The sequence below is a fragment of the Cryptomeria japonica genome, chromosome 5 (genome assembly GCF_030272615.1).
Source record: "Cryptomeria japonica chromosome 5, Sugi_1.0, whole genome shotgun sequence".
NCBI lineage: Eukaryota > Viridiplantae > Streptophyta > Pinopsida > Cupressales > Cupressaceae > Cryptomeria > Cryptomeria japonica.
In genome coordinates, this window is record NC_081409.1 from 884,646,504 (window position 1) to 884,671,467 (window position 24,964).

A 24,964-nucleotide genomic window follows, 5' to 3' on the forward strand; every position below is an offset into this window, starting at 1 on the left:
TCAAATAAGGATTGCACCTTGTGTATCCTCTGCTTCTGCATTTCATGTTACCTTAAATAAGAAAGACAAAAAGTGAAAACCTTGTTTGACTAACTAGTTGATAAGAATTTCAATTAATCAATAATTATTTTACGATTGGGCTAATCAGTTATCAAACAATACAAGTCAAGATTGAAATAACAAGGATCACAACTTTTGTGTATCCATTAATTTTGCATTCCGTGTGACTTCAAGTAAGAAAAACAAAAGAAAAATCCTTATGCCTTGAGCTCTTCAATTATGTATATGCAATAAATTTAAACCTTAAATTTCATTTCTTGCAATGTCACTATGAATTCTCAAAGCATAAGTGATAATGAGGAGGTTGAGAATCCAAACATTGTAATTGAAACCAAAAATAGTGTAACTCTTTATTATTTCTGTCCTTTGAAAAAGACACAACCTTTCACAATCAGTTTTGCACTTCTTATTTAAACCAGATCTGCACCTCTGGTTCCCAAATTCTCCCCCTTCTCAAATGAGGTTCTCTTCTCCCTTTTATAAATTATGTTTGAGGGAGTCACAACTTTTCCTTCCATGTCTTTTGACCATTCATTAACTTAATTAAATTTTAATTATGTTTAAACATAATATTTTATATTTAATTTAAATTTTATTTTTCTTCTTTTGTATTTTAATATTATTATCATTATTTATTATTAAATTATATTTCAAAGTGGGGACATAACACAATTTTTGGCAAGAGTTGATGAAGCTGGCTGGAAGAGAACTCGATCAAAGCACTAGATATCATCCTCAAACAAATGGTCAAACAAAGATTGTAAACAAATGGCCTGAAGACTACTTGGGAAACTATGTTTTGTGGCAACAAAATGATGAGCACATAGTTATACTAAGGGGAAGCGTGGGTGGAGAGGAGGAGTAGCGAATTAGTATACAATATTCTTTTTCCTTTAAAAACTAAATCATTTTAAGATTTAATCAAAATTAGCTCTTATGTAAAATCAAATAATGAGCAACACTATTTATGTGGAAACCATTCCAAGGGAAAACCACGATAAAAATATTGCTTTTATTTATCTTCTTTTTAACAAATTTTGTAGGCACCAACCTCCTAGAGGCACCAACCCCTCATTCAATTTGTGAGCACCAACCTGCTAGATTTCTCTTTAAAAATTCTGCTATAACTTTCTTCTCCAATCTGCTATTATGCTGATCATAAATCTCCCATAAAACCGATTACAATCTCCTATAAATCTGCCATAAAACTTCTGTTAGATTCTACGAGAAGTGAGAATCGAGCCAGGATTTGATGTCGGTCGTAAATCACATGCAACTCCAAGCAACAGATGATCAAAGATCAAAATAGCTGAATGAAGATAAATCTGATATGAGAGAAAAAATAGAGACTGAAGAGAATTTTGGAGAAGACTCTCACTGAGCTATCACTGAACTAGTGAAGGTGAGAGTATAGTGCTTATTATATAGAAAAATAATTGCATATACATCCAAGGGGTGCATTTACTCCTATTCCCCATAAAAAAGTGGGAGGTTTTACCTTCTTGGTAAATGCCAAAACATGTGGCATAACCTCCTTACATGAAGACAATAAAGGAGTTGAGGAAGCTGGCACATAAGGCCAAAAGAGGGTGAGAAACCCAACTACCCCATAACCCACTTAGGAAATGACAAAATAGTGGTTATGAGAGGTGGCACAAGCAGTCAAAAGAGGGTGTGTAACTCAACTACCCATGTGAGGTGGAGAGTTACACATGTAGCTAAAGTATTTCACCATGTGTCCTCATATTAACCACTCCTAATAACCTAAGCAAGCTTAATAAAATGTGTAGGAAAAATAAATACCCTCTAACATAAGGAAAATAAAAACCTACACTAACAACTTCTCACAATCTCCTCATACAATCTGCATATGTTCTCCTTAAATTCTGCTCTACCTCAAAATTCCTTCATAAAATCTGCAAGAAATCTCCTTAGGAATTGTCCTTTATCTGCTGGTATGTTTGATGTATTTATTTCTCTTTCACACTCAACACACACCCCTTCTCCACATCCCACAATCTTGATTTAAACCTTCATGAAAGAGGGCGACTTCTGAAAAGACATCTGATTTCACAAAGGGGGGCAACTTCTATTATATATGCACCTATTCAACTTGGGGGCCCAAATGCAAAGCAGTCAGCCCCAAATTAAATTACCCATAAGTGGCTAGCATAGGTTGGCCCACTACACGAAAAATAATATATTTATTTGAAATTTAAAGTCTTCAAAATGAGTCAGCCCATGATTAATGAGCATTGATCATTGAATTAGCAAATGAGTCGGCTTCTTCATAATATCTTTAAGTCTTTAAAAAAATAATTCTAGAGGTCGGGCAGATCATCATCCTTATTCAAATTAATTTTAACTTATTTAGTACAGTACTGCTTTTGCCTCTTCATAATGAATCATTGCTTGTTATATTAATGCCTTATTTACTTTAATCACTGGTCCATACTTGTAAGAAATCTTAACTTAAACATAATCTAAACATTATCAACCTGCATCATGACATCAATGACAAACTTCAACACAAAAGGCATGGGCAAGGTGGTTGTGTTTGGCAGAATTTTGTTACAACACTACATGCATATCAGCACAAAGGTATGACCCCTTTCAAAGCTTTGTATGGTTATGAAGCTTCTACATTTGTGGACTTGGTTTTTTCTGATTCTAGAGGTCCAAAAGCGCTTGACTGAGCCAAAGAAAATCAAGATATCCATAAGGCACTAAAGGATAATATTCCGATTGCACAAGAACAGCAAAAGAAATATGCTAATCATTATCAAGTTGAGAGGTCTTTTGAGGTAGGAAACATGGTGTTTTTGTGTCTTCAACCTTATAGACAATCCTCATTGAAAGTAAGTGGAGCGGAAAAGCTTAAACCAAAAATGGGTCTTCCAAGGTGATTAAGAGAATTAGGGACGTAGCATATTAGTTGGAATTTTCATCTACAAGCAGAATCCACAATGTGTTCCATGTGTCACGCCTCAAAAAGGCTCTTGGACAACTGATTCCTTTTACAAAATTGTCCCCTATGGATGAAAAAGGTAAGTTGATAATCATTCCGAAAACAATCTTGCAAGTAAGAGACCTCAAAATGAGGAGTAAAACAATATCTGAATATCTCATCAATGTTGGCATTTGCATGAAGATTGCATTGATGAACTATTGTGTTGTCATTGATGTCAATTGTAATCGGTAATGAAGGTAATAGAGTTGTATTGCAACCGGTAGTTGAGCTAGTGAAGGAAACCGATATTACTATTGAAGCAGTAAGATCAACCAATAACCCTACCTGTTGATATGCCAAACCCTAACCGATGGAACTTGGTGAATCGGTTGTGTTGATCTATGATCAAATGGTGATCGGAGATGATTGTGCCACGTATGCATGATGCACGTGATGAGTTTCAAAGTGGTTTTGGCGCGTAGAGATAACTATTTTATCTTGGGAATGAGCGAGTGCATAGCATGAAGTGGAAACCGCATGATGAATTACAGGATTCGATGAAGTGGTGATCAAGGAGCGGTCGAGGTTGTCTTGTACAATGTGCAGATGATTGCTATGTAATCCAATGGTCATGTTTGAACCGATTTGTTTGTAATCTCTATGAGATCTTAGGTTTGTGATGTGTTGCTGACCTATTGTTTTGCTTATAAGGTCAATGAGTTATTTTGTTGTAGTGTTGGCAATTTTGGTTAAGTGTCAGTGTGATTGATTGCTGAACCAGAAGGAGTATCTGCAGAATGTTTGAAGGCAGATAGGAGCATGCAGAGGATCTGATCAAGCAGAGTAGTGCTATTTACCAGATCAACAAGACCCTGTTGTTCTCTAACAATTACAACAGTTAAATCCCTTAACCAAGTAAGCTTTAACAGGCTTAGTGCTTTCTAAATCTTCTAACCAAGTGATCCATTAGCTTGGATTTGAAACCCTCTATCTAAGTTACTCCTAACAAGGTATTGCTTTTAATAGGGCATTGTAGTCAATCCCTTAACGGGGTGGTCCCTAATAGGATCTGTTCCTAACAGGACATTTTTGTAAAGCTTCTAACAAGGCTTGGCTCCTAACAGGGCAAACTTCAGAAGAGTTCAGAATACTTGTGGGTATTCATCCCAGTGAAATGGGACTCGCCCAGACTCGGCGAGTCCGAGTACGAGTCGGGCCCGGCGAGTCCCAGGGGCTCGGACTCAGACTCGCCGAGTTGGTGAGTTTGGCCCAAACTCGGCCGGCGTTAAGTTGGAAAAAGACCAAAAAAAAAAACAATTTTAAATGCTTTTTCAAATCCGTTTTTTTGAGTTAATTATCTCCTATCCCTAAAAGTGAACTTCATTTCATTCACTTGCAAAAATAGGAGGAGTAAAGTGAGTTGGGAAAAAAAACAAGGGTGCATAGAAGAAAAACCAGCAAGGAGGAAGCTCAAGTTTTCTTCAATTTGTCACATTGGAGCTGCATTGGGTTTGGATTTGGTGCATCAAGAGTTGGATAGGAAGAGTTTGCAGCTCATTTCAAGCTTGTTGCAAGAGGTAAGATTGTTTTTTTGAAGATTATTTTGTTTCTTGTATGCAAAAATTCCATTTTCTATTCATTTATTTTGAAAGTTTTACATTTTCTTTCAAAATCTTTTGTATGTGTGTATGTAGCATGTAGCATGTAGTTGTAGTGTTGTACTATGTAGGGTTTGTAAATTTTTTTTTTTAAAGTAGGGTTTGACAAACCCTACTTTAGTTTTTTGAATGTATGTATTAATTTTATTTTGCATTTGTAATGTTTTATTGCAGCAAACTTCACTTTATTATTTGCCTCAACTTCAAGTTTCACAAAACTATCCTAAAATGTCTACTTCAACTTCTAGACCCCCCATTAGAAAGGACCCTGCTTGGAAATATCATGAGGATTTTCCAAGGCAAGGAAAGGGGCAAACAAAATGTATGTTTTGCAAAACAATATTCCATGGAGGTATATATAGGCTGAAATACCATATTGCTGGTGTGCGTGGACATGATGCCAAACCAAGCCTAAAAGTAGTCCCTGAGGCCGTACGTGAATGTTATGTAATGGTTGAGGAGATTGAAAGGAAAAAGAAACAAAAGGAGGATCGAGCGGCCATTGGGAGAGAGACAGTTTTTGGAAGAGGACACAGTTAGGTTGTGTTGGAGGCCCTTCTTCCTTACCTCCATATCGTCCCACTCAGTTTGCTACTGCTGGTGCTTCCGTTTCTGCTTTTGCTTCTATAAGTGGCAGTGCCACTGCCACTTCTCATGCTCCTACCACTAGTAGTTGTAGTGGGAGTGCTACCATTGGACCTAGGATTCGTAAATCTAGGTTGGATTCCTTCTTTGTGCCTCGCACTACTCCTGGGTCCCAACTGTCGCTTGAGGGCATGGGTTGGAACAAGGAGGTCCATGATGCTGATAAAATGGCAGTTGGCAGGTTTTGGAGCTACACTTGTATTCCATTCTTTGTAGCTAGGTGAATGTTTTACTAACTTTTATGTTTGATAACTTTGATTGTTTTAATTTTTATACTTAACTTATCTCATTGAGTTTCTTTGCGATAGGTCTCTTTATTGGCAACAAATGGTTGATGCCATTACCATAAGCGGGGCGGGGTTCAAAGCCCCTAGTGAGAGTGATTTGAGGGGACCCATTTTGTCTCAAATGGTGGATGATGTGAAGAAGGATTTAGATGAACAAAGCCAGATATGGAGCACTAAAGGTTGCACCATCATCACTGATGGTTGGACGGATAGGAGAAATAGAACTCTCCTTAATTTTCTTGTTTTTTCCGCAGGTGATTGATTAATTTTAGTTTCATATAGTCTTTAATTTTTTATTTTTTATCTAATGGTTTATTGAATGATCATTGACCTAGCTTTATTTTTTTATTTCAGGGGGCACCGTTTTCATCAAGTCCATTGATGCCTCCGCCCATTGCAAGAATGCCACCTACCTATGTGAGTGGATAGAGGAGGTGATTGAAGATGTGGGTGAGGAGAACGTGGTACAGGTGGTGACCGACAATGCAGCAAATTATGTTACTGCGGGTAAACTTTTGATTACAAACTAATTTTGTTTGCAAATTAATTACTATCTTGTAGTTTGTACCTCCATTAATTACAATTTACAATGCAACAAATTATGTTGCTGCAGGTAGACTATTGATGGAGAGGCACCCATCTATAGTTTGGACTCCATGTGCTGCTCATTGCATTGACCTCATGTTGGAGGATATTGGAAAAATCCCATGGGTCAAGAGATGTGTAAAAAGGGCAAGAAATGTCTACAAATTTGTATATAATCATTCATGGGTGTTGGCTCTTATGAGACAATACACAGAGCAGAAGGAGTTAGCTCGTCTAGGAATCACAAGATGTGCCACAAACTTCCTCACATTGCAGTCCATGCTTAGGTCTAAGTCTACCTTGAGACGTATGATTGTTGGTGAGGAGTGGTCTTCCTCATCCTATGCTACCACCCTTGCAGGGAAAGATATGGCAGATTGCATTTTTGATGAGCAAGGCTTTTGGGTCCTGTTGACGTGTATTTTGTACACAATCATACACAGAATAAAATACCCAAAGGCATCTTATCCTCTCTTGAATAAAGTCGCTAACTGCTGAAGATTTCGCAAGAAGGATCAGTTAGGATGACTCCAATGTTCTTTTTAGTAGGGTCTCTACGTGTGGATAAGCACCAGTGGTCGTTGTGATTGCTGTGTCATCAAGGGGCCTTACGTTGCCGAAGATTTTGCTAAACTAAACAAGCTTTTCAAAAAAAAATATCAAAAGGATGGGGTTTGCAAAAGGTCTAATCTAGTCTAACCCTAAGAATGACTTGATGTGGACAAGACTTGGTGAGATTCTACCAACTTCAATTTTGCCATAAATCAACAACTCAATTGAAATTGATGCGATCTTCTAAGGTAACAAATGATTTTCAATACATCAAAGATCAAAGACACTACCACGAAGGTACATATCCAAGATACAACAATGATTGAAGGTTTGAGTGATTCCAATATCTCCAGTCGACCACGCAAGGCGTTCCTACAATCAGCAAGAAGCTAGTGGTTTGGAAAGCGAATCCTACCAAGGATCAAGTCCAACACTTTGTCCTTCGAATTAACACACTACTTTGATTGAGAATGGTTCAAGAAGAATGAACAACCATGAAGATAACCAAAAGAATTGCAACAAAACACCATAACTTCAATATTTTATTGATCTCAAAGCCATCATGTACAACAATTGTTTGAATTCCTTTTCTCAAGACTCAATCTTGCTACAAAAGTAAATTACTTCTAAACTCTAATCTCTAATGCATCAATAATCTAATCTTCTTCTAATATCTGATTATAAAATGAAATGAAATGAGGGTATAAATAGCATCCTCAATTACAATGAACGTTCCAGATCCAAAAAGCAGATCAACGGTCAAGATCATGACACCTAAACCCTAATTAGGGTTTAATACAACCATTACATAACATTTAATGCTTGACCAATGACAAAATTGTATTGCTTGGACACATGTCCTCTCCAGAAATTTCCACCAATGGATAGCTAGGGTAGGTACATCGGAGTTTGTGCCACCTTCTATGAATTAGGTACATTGAACCTGGACATTGTTGAGGTGGACCAATCCGACTGGAGGAGTGATGACTAGGATGCCACCTCGTCTGACACTTGTAGCTTGGTAGATATTCAATTTGATGTCGTTGAGAAGCTATCTTTAATTAACTCTTGTTCTAACTCCTTCTGTCCTTGATTTGCAGGATGATCGATGTACTTCGCCTTGGAATGCTGGATTGGAAAAGGTCGCCCTCATCTTGATGATGCTGGATCGAAGAAGGTCGTCCTTGTCAATGCTAGCCTGGAGGAGGTTGCCCTTATCTTTGCTTAATCGTCCTTGATGAGACCGTCCTTGATCTGGCTTGATTTTCCTTGAGAAGAGTCTTTCGACTTGTAGACCTTTCGAGCCTGGGAGTCGCCATCTTGATACCTACACAACATTTCATAATAAGAACTAGATTTTGCAATGTATAACCATAAATTAGAGATTAAATTTAGGAAACTTCATGATAAGTCCTTGAGTTATCATTTCCTAAATACGATCGAGCTATTGGAATTCAAAATTTCAAAATTCAAAATTTGAAGCAAAGACGATCAAAATTATTCAAAATTCAAGGGATCCTCGCCATACCTCACTTGAGAGTTTAACTCTAAAATGCAAAACAAGAAATTCGCCTAGGCAACAATCGAAATTTGGTGACTTCAACGTGATTTCTCTCAAGCTAGCAACTTCGCCACCTTTGGAATGCCTTTGACGTAGTCTTTGGCAAGTTCGCCTCACTTGAAACTAAGCTCGCACTCCCCTTTGAAGATGATGTTCGCACCTTCCTTTAATGAAATTCGCACTTCTCCTTTATGAAATTCGCTCCTTGTAAATACAAATCGCACACCTCTTTGTCTTCTCCAAATCGCATATGAATGAAGGTGAAATGATGATTTGAAAATGAAATTATCACCCTCCCTTTATAGGCGCTTACCCTTACAACTACCTCAAGGCCGACTTGGTAAAAACAAAGATAATTAAAAGCAATTTTTAATAAAAACCAATGGCCGACTTTGTAAATATAAAAGAATTTTAAATCAAGCGCCCCATTTTATTATTTAAAATAATAATTAATTAATTAAATGCCATCGTTTTTTTAATTAATTCGATTTTTAAATAGGCAAAAATTAATTAATTAATGCTTATGCGCAATTTTTAAATGCTATCAATTGATTTATCGATTTTTCTAGCATTTAATAAAAATTCAAAAAATGTTTAGCGCCAAAATTTGGAGGAGGGAAAGATACAAACCCCATCGCTCTGGTCCCTGGGAGAGGGACAGGAGCGAATTGTCATTTTAGCCTAGATTCTTTTGCTTTTTACGTTCAAAATCTCCATCTTCACGTTGAAACTGGCATATTTGCTAAGAACCTCGAGCTTGATCGTCTTGATTGTGTGAATGAGTGCCCTCTAAGGTGGATATCGCCCTTGTCCCTGACTGAGGGACAGGAGCGAACTTTATGTTTTCTCCTTGACCTTTGCATCTTCGATCCTCAATCTTCATCATGAGGGAGAAACAACGTTAGTCTTTCGTTCCATGCTTGTTTCACTTGTCTTTAACAAGACATTTTGATGCTTAAATGGATTATCGCCCTGGTCCCTTGGTGAGGGACAGGAGCGATCCCTATGTTCTAGCCAAAATTCTTCGTTCTTAACCTTAACTTCTCGTTTGTCACCTTCAAAATGATATCTTTGATCTTGTGTAGCTTGGCTTTGACGTGATCTTGAAGGATAATGAGTGATTATGTGAAAATCGCCCTGGTCCTTGCCTGAAGGACAGGAGCGATTTAGCTTCTTGGCTCAATTTGATCACCCTTTAACGTTTGGTTTCTTTGCATATCATCTTCTTAAGATCACTTTGACACTTGTGTAACCTTGTACGCCCTTTACTTGGCGTGATTTTGAAAGAACTAGCCGATCTAATGGATATCGCCCTAGTCCCTGACTGAGGGACAGGAGCGAACTTGAGTATTCTGGGCTCATCCTTGTTCTCATCAACTTACAATCACCTTCACAATGTAAGATGAGGTCCTTTGATCCTTCTTGAACGCATAAAATGTGATAATCATTTAAAACTTAAGCCTCCATGAAGATTTCGCTCTGGTCCCTGACTGAGGGACAAGAGCGAATTTGGCCATTTGGTGCAAATCGTTCATCATATTAACTTGTAATTGTCTTCAAAGTGCAAAACGATGTTCTTTACTCCCTTTCAAACATTTAAAATGTGAATGGCAACCTAAATTTGGCCTCATTTAAATATTTCGCTCTGGTCCTTGCCTGAAGGACAGGAGCGAACTTGGGCATTTCAGTGCAAATCTTTCATCTTTGGCGGTCTTTGATACTTCGTTCTTCGTCGAGACACCTCAAAATGTCCTTGCCAGCGTGTATCCTGACTTAGAGTGGCTTGAATTTGGGTGGAAGGCATGATAATTAACATTTCGCCCTGGTCCCTGGCTGAGGGACAGGAGCGAATTTGATGCTCTAGGCTCCATCACACTTTGCTAACTCCCAAAATTATCTTCAACGGTCTCGATGTGCACCCTTTCACCTATTCTTGGCATGAAATTCGTTCTAACTTGGTGAAAAATTGACCTAAGACAAAAATCGCTCTGGTCCCTGACTGAGGGACAGGAGCGCCTAGGCCAATTTGGGCCTCACTTTGGTATCTTGTAATCTTCAATTTGTCTTCAACGAGTTCATTACACCCTCTTTGCTTGCCTCAAACTTAATGTTCACTTGATCTTTGCTCAAATTTTGCCCTATGAGGAATTTCGCTCTGGTCCCTGGGAGAGGGACGGGAGCTACCATTGAATTTCGCCCTGGTCCCTGGCTGAGGGACAGGAGCGATTTAGCTTCTAGATCAAATTTTCCTCATGTTTGTGCTTTCAAATTATATTCAAATGATAAAATATATCTCCTTTGATCTCCTCAAATCGTCAGATTGTTCAAATCCTGCAAGGACAAGGCAATGTTTGATTTTGAGCTCCGGTCCTCCACTGAGGGACAGGAACGATTTTTACTCCTGGCACATTTCCGTGTTTGTAAAATTCTTCAAATTATATTCAACGAAAAGAACATGCCTCCCTTTATCACTTCCAATTCGAAATTCGTCTTGATCCTGCAGAGACAGTAAGATTTTGAAAAACAAGCTCCGGTCCTTCACTGAGGGACAGGAGCGATTTTGCTTCTACAGGCCAAAATATCAAGATTTTGGGATTTTAATTACTTCACAAGGCGAAAACAAGTCATTTCCAATGCTCGGGATCAATTATCAAAATTCTCAAAATTTGGTCAAAATTACTCAATCGGACAAAAAATCAAAATCCCATCATTCACACTTAGACAAATTTGGACTCTGCATTCAAAATTCCAATTGAAACCAGACCAACTTACCCAGCCTCTGGCGAATTTACTTTATTCAAAATTGCATTCCACGAGAGGAAGCTCAAAAGCTCAAAATTGGACTGGACTCTGGCCTGAAAACACAGTAACAGAAACCCTAAGGCTTGACCCTAGTCCAGACAACTGGCATACTAAACCAAAACCCTAAAAGGCAGAGAGAAAGGCGAGCAAAAACGAGCAAAAAGAGGGGGTCCCCATTTAAATGGGGCGATGTGTGAAATGGTCACAACAGGTCCCTTGTGATGAGATAGTGAAGGTAATTTTTTTATAAATTCTACAATTTAACTTCATGTTTTATAACTTATTATATGTATTCTCTTATTTGCTCATTTTTCTAAATTACACAATATTTTCAATTTTGCAGTTTGTTAAGCCCTTGGTGGTTTTGTTGCGAGTTGCGGATGGAGATAAGCCCGCAATGGGCTATATATATGAGGGCATGAATAGGGCGAAGGAGGCCATCAGATTCGTCTAAGGGATGAGATGAGAGCAAGTATGGTCCCATTTGGGAGATCATCGATAGGAGATGGCATCATCAGCTTCATAGGCCCATCCATGCGGTAGCCTATTATCTGAATCCGGCATTTCGTTTTATCCCTTCTTTCAAGGCTGATGTGGAGGTCCTTAATGGGCTATATGCAATCATGGAGAAGATGGGACCTGTTGGTACTTCTCACATAGACCTTTTTCGAGAGCTACAGTTGTTCTCAGATGCACAAGGGGAGACCTTCTCTCGTCCTGTCACCAAAGACGGTAGGACAACTATGATGTCAGGTAAAAATAAATTGTAAGGCTTAATTTTAGTTTTATTCAATACTATATTGTAACTTGTTAAATGAGTTCATGAGTGAGACTGATTTTATTTATTTTTCTCATTTCAAACTCAAATCATTGGTAGAACTTTTTTGGCCCAGAGACACCAAATATTCAGAAGTTGGCCATTCGCATCTTGAGCCAACCATGCAGCGCATCAGGTTGTGAGCGCAATTGGAGTATGTTTGAGCACATACACTCCAAGAGGCGCAATAGATTATCTGTGGAGAAGATGAATGATCTCGTCTTTGTTCACTACAACCTCCGCCTGAGAATGAGAAAGAATGCAATAGTTGACATGTCTCCTATCATTCTAGATGAGGTTGATCTTGAAGCAGAGTGGGCCAATGAGAATCAGACAGCTCCTAGGACTCCTACAGCTGTATTTAGTGATGATGACATTGATTGGATCGACCAAGTAGATATAGAGGCTGAGGCTGTAGCCATGGCAGAGGAGGAGCAGAGAGCACAAGCAGAGACAGGAAATACTGAGACTCAGAGTGACACAGTTGTTCCTGATGTTGGTGAGCATGGCATGGTGTCACGGGAAGCGACTATGGCTGCTGAATCATCCAGGACCTACTTTAAACGCCTTCGCAGGGGGCCAGGGCGAGAGGGTGCACGGCCCTCTGAGCCATAGGCTTGTACACTTGTAGTTGTATTTACTATTTACTATTTACCTTTTGTATTTGTATGAAAAATTTGATGATGATCATATGATGACATGGATTTTTTATTCCATGAGTTTTGTAATATTGTATAGATTTGACAATATTTATATATCTATGTTTGTTATTTTCTTCAGCTACAATTTGCATTTATGCTTATGTGATTGATGTATACTTGTGTATGTAATCAAATGAGCCAAGTTTGATGATGTTTTTGTGTCTTTAAGGTGTATTCAATAAAGGGTGTCTGAAACAAGTTTTAAATCTTTAAAAATCTCTAAATTTCTTGAGTTTTTCACTTTCCCGAGTCCAGCCGAGTCTGGAGCCAAGTCTGACGCCGAGTCCCGAGTCCGAGTCCCGTTTCTTTGATTCATCCCCACCGTGGTTTTTCCCATTTGGGTTTCCACATCAAAAATCATTGTGTCAAGTGGTCAATGGTTTTTGTGGTTATGTTTTGATATGGTTAATCTGTTTAACTGGTAAAGCCACTTAGATGTGTTAAGATGACCGGCAGTAATCTGAAATGTGCTTTTACTAATGTTAGTAAAATGATTTGATGTTTTGATTAAATGGTTTGAGAGTTTCAGATTTGTTATACTGTTATTCTGTTATGCCAGTCAACAGGTAAACTGTCAGAGCAGTTGCAGTTTGCAATTCAGTGTTTGAACCAGTTAGTTCAATGATTGATTTATGAGTTGGGTTTTGAGTTTGGTTGAAGTTTAGTTGGTTATTCTATCTACTGATTCATCAATAATTGTTCGGATCCTTATTGATTCATCATATCATCAATCAAGTGGTAAAACTTGCCTTTGGAGGATGCAACATGGGAAGGAGAGGAGATTCTTAAGCATCCAAGTCTACAAATGCTCAAGGACAAGCATTATTTGGGTGGGGAGAATTAAAATGTCCCCAACTCAAGCCACCAGTCTTAACCATGCATTGGCTGTCCTTTCCTTGGATTACCCAAGATGAAGAGGACTTAGAGCACTATTGGGTAAGAGTTGAAGTCTTTTGCTTGTTCTCTAATCTATTCTTAAGTTGTGGAACGCATCTTTTTATGCAGCTTAAGTGACTCTTAGCCTAAAGACTTAGTATTTCCCTCTTTTGAGTTTAATGACTTAAAAGAAATGTACTTTAATCTATTAAACATGTGCAAAAAATTGCAAGGCGGCATTAGAAATTAAGGAGCCTATTGGCTCATTTTTTAGGGTTTTACTTGGATCATTAGATTGGGCTTGCAATGGATCTAAGGCAAATATTAAGTCATTCTTTTGGGAGTCATTATTTAATATATTAGGGTTTTCTTGGAGCTCATTATCTGATTTTACTTTGCTCTATTGTTGCTACGATTTCTTGGCTTGAGGCTTAAAACTCTTGAGTAACCCTGGTTTTAGAGAGACATATGGGTTTCCCCTAGTCAATAGGGTGTGTTTTGGTGGAGGCGCTTTTTGCCCTAGCACATCATTTTCAGCGCTGCCTATTCTTGTTAGGTTTTGGAGACCATTTTGGTGAGGTGATTCAGAGTTATCAGACTCAAATTTGGACCACCTACAGAAAAGTTCTTGCATATTCTTGAGCATCATTGAAGCTAACATCAGCAAGGGAAAGTGGGATGTCATTGTGAGACCCAATGCTGGTTTTCTGAGGGTTTTGTTAAGGCGGCTAGCATTTTGAAGACATTTCTAAAGTATTTGAGCATAGGTCTACATACTGCTGGTCACATTCGTCTTAGAAAAATAAGGAAAAAATAACATAATTTATTTCTGCAAATTCTGGGCAGATTTAGTGTGTTTTCAGTAACCTTTTCATATTCAGAAATTTCCATAAATTAGTAGAAAAATCAGATAAGTATTCTGAGCCTAGATCTGAGTTTGTTGAAGGGCATTTTTTGCAAATAAAATTTCAGAATTTTCAGTTGCATATTTTTGGAGATATTGTTGTTTAAAGTTTTTCTTTTATCCCTATTTGGGGATATTACATCCACATAACTTCTTGACTAAATTTTAAAGAAAAAATCACCTTAGAAGGACTGCCTTTCTAAGAAAAAGTTTCATTTCAAAAATAATCATTATATTATGTGATCACGAATCATGATCCAGAATTGACTCTTCTGATTCTATTTTGTTTTGAGAAAAATGTTTGTGCATTCACTGCTATTGCTGTGTCAGCAAAAAACATATAAAACAAAACTCAACAAAAAACTTTTCTTGCTACTTTGACAATGAAAACTAACCTCATTGCGATACTCCCTTTCCACTATACCCACGGTGGCACCTGGGTGACGAGCTCCTACTAGCATGAAAGCTGAAATCCATATGAGCTTCTCTAGCATTGACTTGTCAAAATTCTCCTTGTCCAAAACCTGAATTTAAATATCAATTTAAATTTAACCTTCATCCAAATTTAAAGATGATATGAAGTTGTCCACAACTACTAGAAATGTAATATTACCTACAAAATTTGTTGCCCATATGTTGTTTTTAATATTTAATCATAATTATTCAGGACAGTTAAAACCCTATTGCTGATTTACTAAAATCAGGCACCAAATCATATGAAGTAAAACATTAAATGGGCATTTTACCTTTAGTTTGTTTGTTGATAATGGAGCACTTTGTCATTATAAAGAGTGCTTATAGGTTGCAAGGGCCAATCAGTTGAAAATGTCAAGAGTTCTTCGAAATATGATAAGCAAAAGTGGTGAATTCACCCAAACTTTTCAAAAGGAGGAAACTTAAAAAAAGCTTGTGGTAGTTTCAAGTATTGGTTTACATTTCCTTAGAATTTTGATTTTGAACTAGTGATTCTTAGGGTTCAATGCTCGCACTTCACTTCTAGGTGTCTTTGAATTTGAACCTCAACTATTAGGTGAACTTTCTAAGTTGTCATCACGGATCATCACTCTTTGTGCATGTTACCATTTTGATGACACTTAGAATGAATGCAAAAATGGCAAATGCTTAGCCTAATTCTATCACCTATGCTATTATGGATTGCTGATTTATTTTACTAGGGTTCAATACAGCTTAGGTATGACCATACTATGTATGTATGTGAGTATGTGTACGTATATGTATATGTATATGTATATGTATATGTATGTGTATGTGTATATGTATATGTATGTGTGTATCTGTGTGTGTATGAAAGTATGTATGTACTAGATTCCATTAATCTTTCACCTTACAAAAACTTATTAGGAACTTCTTAAAATTTCTGCTAAGCATTTCGTTCCAAATACTTATAAAATAAAAGTTAAGGAACTTTAGACTTGGGTTACAAATCAAGGCTGGAGGAATCAAGACCATATTAATTTACTCAATCAATCTTAATCTCAATTTTGAGTTAAATATCTTTGATAATTAGAACCATAATAAATTAGGCTGAAAAATTCAGTAGGCCCAAGAAAGTAAGTTCTCAAATTTTATTATTTCAAAAGTTCATAAATATTTGGAATTTTGGTGTGGCTAGGTATGGATGAAAAATGAAAGATAAGTGAGAGGAGGTAAACCTGAAAACAAATTGAGAGATAAAGGCTGCAGCAAAAATCTGTTGGGAGGTAGAAATGACAAGTTCAACACTGTCCAGAAACAAAGTTATACCCACACATTGTTGCGCACCTAGAAACAAGGCATTATATACATGAGTTGGAAAATCGTTTTTATATCCAAAAAATAAAGCATGACATCATTGGGCCCTTCAAAACTTTGAGCATACAAAAATTTCCTGAGGTTTGTCCAAAGTTTGTGACCCCTCAAGACCCAAAAAGGCCAAGTTGAGTTCACTGTACCTACATGCTGAAACCATAATTAAATTGCATCAGTATAAGCAAGATGAGTCTTTATACTTTTAGACGCTCCAAAAAGGGTTCCAAATCAATGAAAATCTTTGTTCGGTTCAGGATTTAGGTTCAATAGTTTACCATTTTTTCTTGCTACGTTTGGTATGTGTTGTCATTTTTATGACATCCTTGGTCCATTAGTGACAACCGATCGGAGATATGTTCCATGGACCAATAGTGTCCCAGTTGATCAAGGACAGGGCCAATGGTCAAGAACTCTTAAGTGTTGTCTTGTCGGGAGGCAAGTTTCCCAATTCTTCCCCTTCATGACCCTGGAATTCCAAGTTTCCCAAGTCTTTCCCTTCATGACCCCGGGGTTGGCAAGGGACATTGTTCCGGTCAAGATTGATGCATGAGGGATGTTTAGGAGTTGTCATTGATGGCAACTCACTTCAAAAATCATATCCGGTATAAATAGATTTGACTTACTGGAAGTTGTATTATTCAGGCATAAGTCTAGAAGGTGGAATACAGTATCCGGTAGAGTATGAGTACATTGTGCAGATCTTGATTTTGGTTGCGGTAATACAAGCAGATGATTCGAGGTTCGAGGTAGCTTATTTTGTGATCCTAGTATCCGGTGTTGATTCATGAGCGAGATTGAAGGTCCAGTAACCGGTAATTCAGGAAGAATAGAGCTATTTTGATGTAACATGTGATCCAAAATCCTTGGGATGATTTCGGTGATTGGTTTCAAGTTTGAGGAGATTGGGCTGACATGTGGGAAGCCTATTATCAATCTGTTTAGGTCCACATATGAATTTGTGGACGGATTGAGCCGACTTGTTCGTTACACATTTCATGTTGCGTGTTATGTGGTTTTTGAAAGCCGACATGGGAATTGATTTGTTTGTTGATGCGGATATATAAGACTGATTCATTTGAGCATTTTGGATGATGGTATAACTATGAGAATACTGTATGAGCGAATGTGCGAAGGTTTGTGAATGTGATTGAAGGTTATGTGCTCTGGTATATGACAGAGCAGCAGAACAGAGCAGGTAGACAAAACAGTTGCAGAAGACTAATTGAGCTTAACTAGACCTGCTATTTGGCATTAGTAGATGCTATTCTTTAGTTCATTCACTATTGTAATCATTTGTAGGACAGTGAGTCCTTTGAGTTGTTGCCCTCTTTTGTATTTGAGCAAAGAGCTCTAGGCAGTGTGCCTGAATGCAAGTGCATTCCCCTTTTGTAATATTATCATACTCCTGATCAAAGTATAATAATATTGTGGGTTCAAATCCCACTGTGGTTTCTCTTTCTGGGTTTCCACGTATGCATCCGATGGTTTAAGAATCAGTTTCATAAATTTGTGAATTGCAGAACACTCATTCACCCCCCCCCCCCTCTCAGTGTTCATTGATTCCAACACCCGGAATCCCAAGTTTCCCAATTCTTCCCCTTCATGACCCTAGAATCTCGAAATCCCAGGTTTCCCAAAGCTTTCCCTTCATGACCCCAGAATCCCAGAATCCCAGGTTTCCATGGTCTTTCCCTTCATGACCCTGAAATCTCCGAATCCCATCTTTCCCAATTCTTCCCCTTCATGACCCCGGAATCCCAGGTTTCCCAATTTTTCCCCTTCATAACCTCGGAATCCAAGGTTTCCCAAGTCTTTCCCTTCATGACCCCAGAATCCCAAGTTTCCCGAGTCTTTCCCTTCATGACCCCACAATCCCGGAATTCCAGGTTTCCCAAATCTTTCCCTTTATGAACCAGGAATCCCGAAATCCCAAGTTTCCCAATTCTTCCCCTTCATGACCCCGAAATCCCATGTTTCCCAAATCTTCCCCTTCATGACTCCGGAATCCCAAGTTTCCCAAATCTTCCCCTTAATGACACCGGAATCCCAGGTTTCCTAAGTCTTTCCCTTTATGACATCGGAATCCCAGGATTTTCCCAATTCTTTCCCTTCATGACCCTGAAATCCTAGGTTTCCTAATTCTTCCCCTTCATGACCCCGGAATCTTGGAATCCCAAGTTTCCCAATTCTTTCCCTTCATGACCCCGGAATCTCAGAATCCTAGGTTTCCCAATTCTTCCCCTTCATGCTCCCGAAATCCCAGGTTTCCGACTTCCGATTTCCGACGACTTGCGAAACTTCTAGATGACGTGATCAACACTCAAGGCTCTTAATGCTCCACCAACCCCTGTGACTTGTCTACATTCTTTCATGGAGCTATAGGGGCGCATTTAATGTTTTTTGCAGGATGGCCATCATGTGGAGTACAGGGCCATGCTCATTTATGGTTACTCGATGATGTTCATGCCAGGCCTGCATGCTCTAACTTTGGAATGTCAGACAATCCACCTTCTAGAAGTACTTTGCTTCTTGGGATTGCCTTGTCAAGGTATGGCCAGGTTGCTCGCACGCACACCATGTCAGGTTTGTGCACTTCCCTGCCCTCCTTGATTAACATTCCTTTGTGCACACCAGGGTCAAGGGTTCCCTTCCTTGACCATTGGTCTCTCCTTTGCAACCAAATTGCTATATATAGGCTATTAAGCCTCATTGTAAAGTGTTCTCTCCTTGTTGGCTTGAGCTACTCTTTTTCTCTTTCACTTCTCTTGCAGACTTGTATATTTTCTAGCATTTCTGCAATTGTAAGTTTGGCCATTGGCCTGAGAATGAATTGAAATCATCATTATCGCCTCTCTTCAACTTATGCATGTTGTGTATGATTCCTTACCTTCATTACAAGTGTATGTTTTGTGGCTTTCTCTCATGTATATGTTGTGTTAACTTGATTCTGAGTGTGACTAGTGGAAAACCTTCTCCCCTCTTGACATTCAAGAAATTCTAACCTCCATACATGTGTTTGGGGTCATTCATGCAACTGAAGTTTGTGCATCTCCTGGGTATTTCGATTGATTCTTTGTGTCACTTCTAGGAGGGGAGAGAAATATCTCTTATCTTGGCGCATCACCTCCTTTCATTTTTGCAATTCCTTCTTCAGTTTTCCTCTCCAAGCTATTAGGATAAGTTTAGAAGTAGAATTTGGAGTGTTGAGTTGGTTCAACACATGCATTGGGATTGAGAAGGAAGTTGGCATTCTCCGAAGATTCAACCCCCTTGCGCTAGGTCCCACATTTCGAGGTTGTTTTCATGTTTCACATGGTTGTTGAGTTGATAGTTCAGCAAGGGTGCAAAATTTTGTGACAACAATTTTTGGCACGCCCGGTGGAACCATTTCTTCATCAGGCTGAAGATTGGTGCGTTCTTCAGTACACTCAACCTTCAAGAGGCGTGTTTCAAGCACCTAGCGACTCTGTAGTTCAACAAATTTGGTGACCCTGCTGGTATGTGTCCATCTCTCTAATTGGAGCAGACTTGTTACTCTTATTTGCAACATCTTTTAAATAAGCTTTGGCTTTCTCTATGCTACTGTCATGGAAGGATACTATGAGCAACGCCCCTTTCCCCCTCCATTTCATGAATATGCAAGTTATTATTCGCCTCCTTGCCAGCAATATCAAACTATGACTGCCCCTATTTTCATTCCAAACAACCTTGCTACAACGAGTGAGCAATTTTAAAATCCTTACCACCCACCCACCCATGCTCAACCTTCTTGGCATCCATCATATGTTTATCAATAGCCCCAAGAGGCCTCTTTTGCTCCCATTCAGCATCTGCATCCTCTTTGCCAGCATGAAAATGTGAAAAGTTTATAAGACATCAGCGTCAGAAGTATGATGCTGAGCTTCCAATAACAACTCAAGGCCATCGACTTGGAGCAAGAGAGAGCTACCTATGACAAGTTCAACTTGTTCATCAAACTCAAGTCCAGCAACAACATGAAGAGGTACAGAAACAACAACATGAGCAGTTCCTCGCAAAGCAGGTTGTTGTTCATGAGGAACAAATTAGACAATTAGCAGCTCGGGAGAGGCAACTCATGCAGGAAGAAAAATATGCTCCTAAGATGCCCAAAATTGAAATTCCAGGTTTCAGACAAGGGGCACCCTCTAAGCCTTCATTTGAGCCTCCAAGAATCAACATCCCAAAATTTAGAGGCTCCCAATCTACTATTTCACAGAGGCACTCACCTCAAGGGTCTTTCAAGAAATTCAAACACCTCAACTTCCCTTGCAAATTTTTTCACCCACTCAACCCTCTTGTCCTAATACTATTTCGCTCTTCAAGGGCGAACCTGTTAAATGGAGAGTTGATTGCGCTAGTGAGCGGAGGAAGGGGGAGCTGCTGCTTGCCATTTGTCAGCTCTCTCACACTTGCAAGGATGAAGCATCAGGCTTGTTGCATGAGTTGATTGAAGACAATCACTCTCAGGGGACCTCCATCCACACGAAAAGTGACAACGAAGAAGAGGATTCATTCCTCTCATTTGATTAGCTTCCTTTCTTCTTCCAGAATGAGGAAGAGGGCGTGCCTACAACTGGTGAGGTCTTGGATCATCAGCAAATGGAAGTCAAGGACATTGAGGAGCTCCACAATGCATATGAGACTGGGCTAGACATGGAGGAGCATAAGGACGGTTTTTTCCTGGAAGATGAAACGGTTGACATGCACAGGGGTGTTTCTCAGCCTATGCATAATGTCACAACAAAGCCTACGTTCCAAAACGAGGAGCTTGATACTTCTCCCAATAATCATGAGGACTGTTGTGATGTGAGGGCATTTCCCAGCATGGAGTGAGGCATGGAGGAGATTGATGAAGATCAATTTTGGGATGAGTTGGAAGTTTTTTGCTCATCCGATCATCTTCTCCTCAGCTCGAAAAGTGCCATGAGCAACAACAACAACAAGAGATTCACACTTCATTAGACGAGTCAAAAATGCCAGCCCCTGCCAGCCAATGAGGTATCAAGGCGGCTAAGCATGATAGCGAGTTCAACATTTTTTGCTTAAACTTTGAATTTCAAGAGGGTGTCCAATCAGGCATCTAGCTCAGATTGAGATCTGTAAGTCATTCCTAGTCATGCTTACCACTGAGCATGAAGTTGAGCATCAACGAGAGCAGTTTCAGTTTGCTCATTCATCTCAAGAAGATAAAGTTCAAATGTGGGTGCACTTCCTTGTTCTCAATCTTTGGGAGGCATCGCAACAGCTTGTTGGGTGCCTATCATTTTTCTTTTTCTAGCTGGTTGTCCACAAGCATGAAGAGCATCAGAAACTGGTTAGAAAAGGCAACTATTTTGATAATCTAGTCAATGGATTTGTTTAATTTCCTTTTTGTATAAAGCAATGCAAATATTAGATTGAAGGTTGTTTTGCTTTCATAAGTGCTTTTGCACTCGCCGCATTCTCCTTAAGAGAGTGTGTGCTATAGTTTCTAGGTTCCCTCCAAGTGATGGCATGCACATGTTTTGGGTCCTTCCAGTGAGTCAGTGCCCAATGGATGCTTAATGCTTTTGGATTCCATGCTTTGCAGGCAAGCATCCCATAGAGGTTGCCAAAATGTTGTCATTTTTATGACATCCTTGGTCCATCAGTGAGAATCGATCGAAGATATGTTCCATGGACTAGCGTTGTCCCAATTGATCAGGGACAGGGCCAATGGTCATGAAGTGTTAAGTGTTGTCTTGTCGGGAAGCTCCCAATTCTTCCTCATCATGACCCCGAAATCCCAGGTTTCCCAAGTCTTTCCCTTCATGACCTCGGAATCCTGGAATCCCAAGTTTCCCAATTCTTCCCCTTCATGACCCCGAAATCCCGGACTCCCAGGTTTCCCAAGTCTTTCCCTTCATGACCTCGGAATTCTGGAATCCCAAGTTTACCAATTCTTCCCCTTCATGACCCTGGAATCCCGGAATCCTAGGTTTCCCAAGTGTTTCCCTTCATGACCTCGGAATCTCGAAATCCTAGGTTTCCCAAGTCTTTCCCTTCATGACCCTGGAATCCTAGGTTTCCCAATTCTTCCCCTTCATGACCTCGGAATCCCGAAATCCCAGGTTTCCTAAGTCTTTCCCTTCATGACCCTTAAATCTCGGAATCCAAAGTTTCCCAATTTTTCCCCTTCATGACCCTAGAATCCTGGAATCCCAGGTTTCCCAATTATTTCCCTTCATGACCCCGCAATCCCAGAATCCCAGGTTTTTGACTTCCGACTTCCGATGACTTGTGACACTTCCATATGACGTGATCAACACTCAAGGCTCTTAATGCTCCACCAACCCCTACGACTTGTCTACTTTCTTTCATGGAGCTACATGGGCACATTTAATGTTTTTTGCAGGATGGCCATTATGTGGAGTACAGGGCCATGCTCATTTATGGTTACTCGATGATGTTCATGCCAGGCCTACATGCTCTGACTTTGGAATGTCAGACAATCCACCTTCTAGAAGTACTTTTCTTCTTGGGATTGCCTTTGTCAAGGTATGGCCAGGTTGCTTGCACGCACACCATGTTAGGTATATGCATTTCCTCGCCTTCCCTGACTGACATTCCTCTATGGATGTCAAGGTCAAGGATTCCCCTCCTTGACCATTGGTCTCTCTTTTGCGACCAGTTTGCTATATATAGGTTGTTAAGCCTCATTGTAAAGAGTTCTCTCCCTACTGGCTTGAGCTATTCTTTTGCTCTTTCACTTCTCTTGAAGACTTGTATATTTTCTTGCATTTTTGCAATTGTAAGTTTGGCCATTGACCTGAGAATGAATTGAAATCATCATTCTTGCCTCTCTTCAACTTATGCATTTTGTGTATGTTTCCTTACCTTCATTATAAGTGTATGTTTTGTGGCTTTCTCTCATGTATATGCTATGTTAACTTGTTTCTGAGTGTGACTTGTGGAAAACCTTCTCCCCTCTTGACATTCAACAAATTCTAACCTCCATACATGTGTTTGGGATCATTCATGCAATTGAAGTTTGTGCATCTTCTAGGTATTTCGATTGATTCTTTGTGTCACTTCTTGGTGGGGAGAGAAACATCTCTTATCTTGGTGTGTCACCTCCTTTCATTTTTGCATTTCCTTCTTCCATTTTCCTCTGCAAGTTGTTAGGATAGGTTTAGAAGTAGAATTTGGAGTGTTGAGTTGGTTTAACACCTACACTTGGATTGAGAAAGAAGCCAGCCTTCTCTGGATATTCAACCCCTTTGCGCAAGGTCCCACATTTTGGGGTTGTTTCCATGTTTCACAAGGTTGCTGAGTTGATAGTTCAGCAACAGTGCAAACTTTTGTGACAACGGTATGGTTAGATTTAAGCATATTATATTTACATATATAAGAATAATTTGGAGAAAATAAACAAAACTGAATATAGAATCGAGAACATAGCTTATTGATAATGTGATGTCACTTGTCAAATCAAATTGTTATAGATAGATCAAAATGTTTTATATCATAGAGGCATTACTTGCAATTGGGATTGAGTTAGCAAACCAAAAAATATAAATGGAATTTAACTAAAGATTTAATGGGAAAAAATTCAAGAAAAAAATTATATTTCCATACAATGCAGCGCAAAACAAATTTTATTTTTTGTAATTAAAAAGCAGAGCAAGGTACAAGGGCAGTGCCCAGACATTCCTTGTCATGATATAGAGCAGAGTCGGACAGGTAAAGCTTAAACAGCCAATATGTTGTTTATTATTTTGGAGTTCAAATCTCCTTTGACCTCCAAAATAACAAACAACATACTGACTGTTTACTTTTAGATGATCAAGAGGCAGAGTCCCTGCTAGTAAGTCTAAACTAAGGCCTTTGCCACAATAGAGAACTTAGTGCCATATGCCATTTTTCATAATTTTACTGCTTTTAACCAAGCTCCAACCTCCAAAAAATACACTTTTAAAGTTAGTTAGATTTTGTATTAAAACATTTTATAAATTCTCATGAACCTGTCCAAATTCTCCTCAAGTCTTACCCAAAGAGCGACTCTAAACCTAACCATTTGGCTCTAGTACATCTCAAATGTACTGGGCTTAAAGAAGCAGGTTGGGAGGTGGACCTTTGGATCCAGAGAAAGTTTCCAGGAGAACCTGGTATGGTTAAAATAAGAATAAAATCTTTATCACTTGAACAATGTATTTTACTAACCATACATGCTCAGATTATAAAAATATGAGATAATATAACATATTTTAAAAGGCCCGGCATGATGCTCACAAATAAATCTTAATATCCTCTTCTTTCCATTCGTGATAAATTTATGTCAGCAGTATAGGAATATAACCCTACCCTACCTTTTTTAATTAATCCATAAACGTGATAAATAATTTTCAAGTTTAAGGATTATCACAAACAGATTCATGTGATCATAGTCTACAAGTTAAAATTTTATGATCTGAGAGTGTTGCCTGCTTTACATGAAACTTGTTTGTTTCTTGTTCAGTATTTACTTTTCAACTTTTTGAAATGGGTGATTGGCTTACATTGGTAATATGTTACTGTTGACTTGAAACCCAAAATCTGCTGTTCTGACAATCTTAACTGTGTGGAATTTGTTTGCATCTTGTTCATGATTGTGATTTTCAGGTTGTGGTCCCTACACCATGATAATGCAGCTTCTCTATTATCATATCATTTCTTAGGTTCTAAACTATCCAACATAAGTCCAAAAGGCAGATTCAATAACTGACTATCACAGATTAC

The 24,964-nt window shown here is 38.9% G+C and overlaps 1 protein-coding gene across 1 annotated transcript in view; it reads right to left on the reverse strand.

Annotated features, from left to right (window-relative positions):
• LOC131028009 (uncharacterized) overlaps window positions 1-24,964 on the reverse strand; it is an 84,755-nt gene that overhangs the window by 34,409 nt on the left and 25,382 nt on the right. Inside the window, exon 3 of the mRNA XM_057958121.2 lies at window positions 14,794-14,922. Coding sequence (XP_057814104.1) covers window positions 14,794-14,922 — 129 coding nt within the window. The remainder of the gene's footprint in view (window positions 1-14,793; window positions 14,923-24,964) is intronic.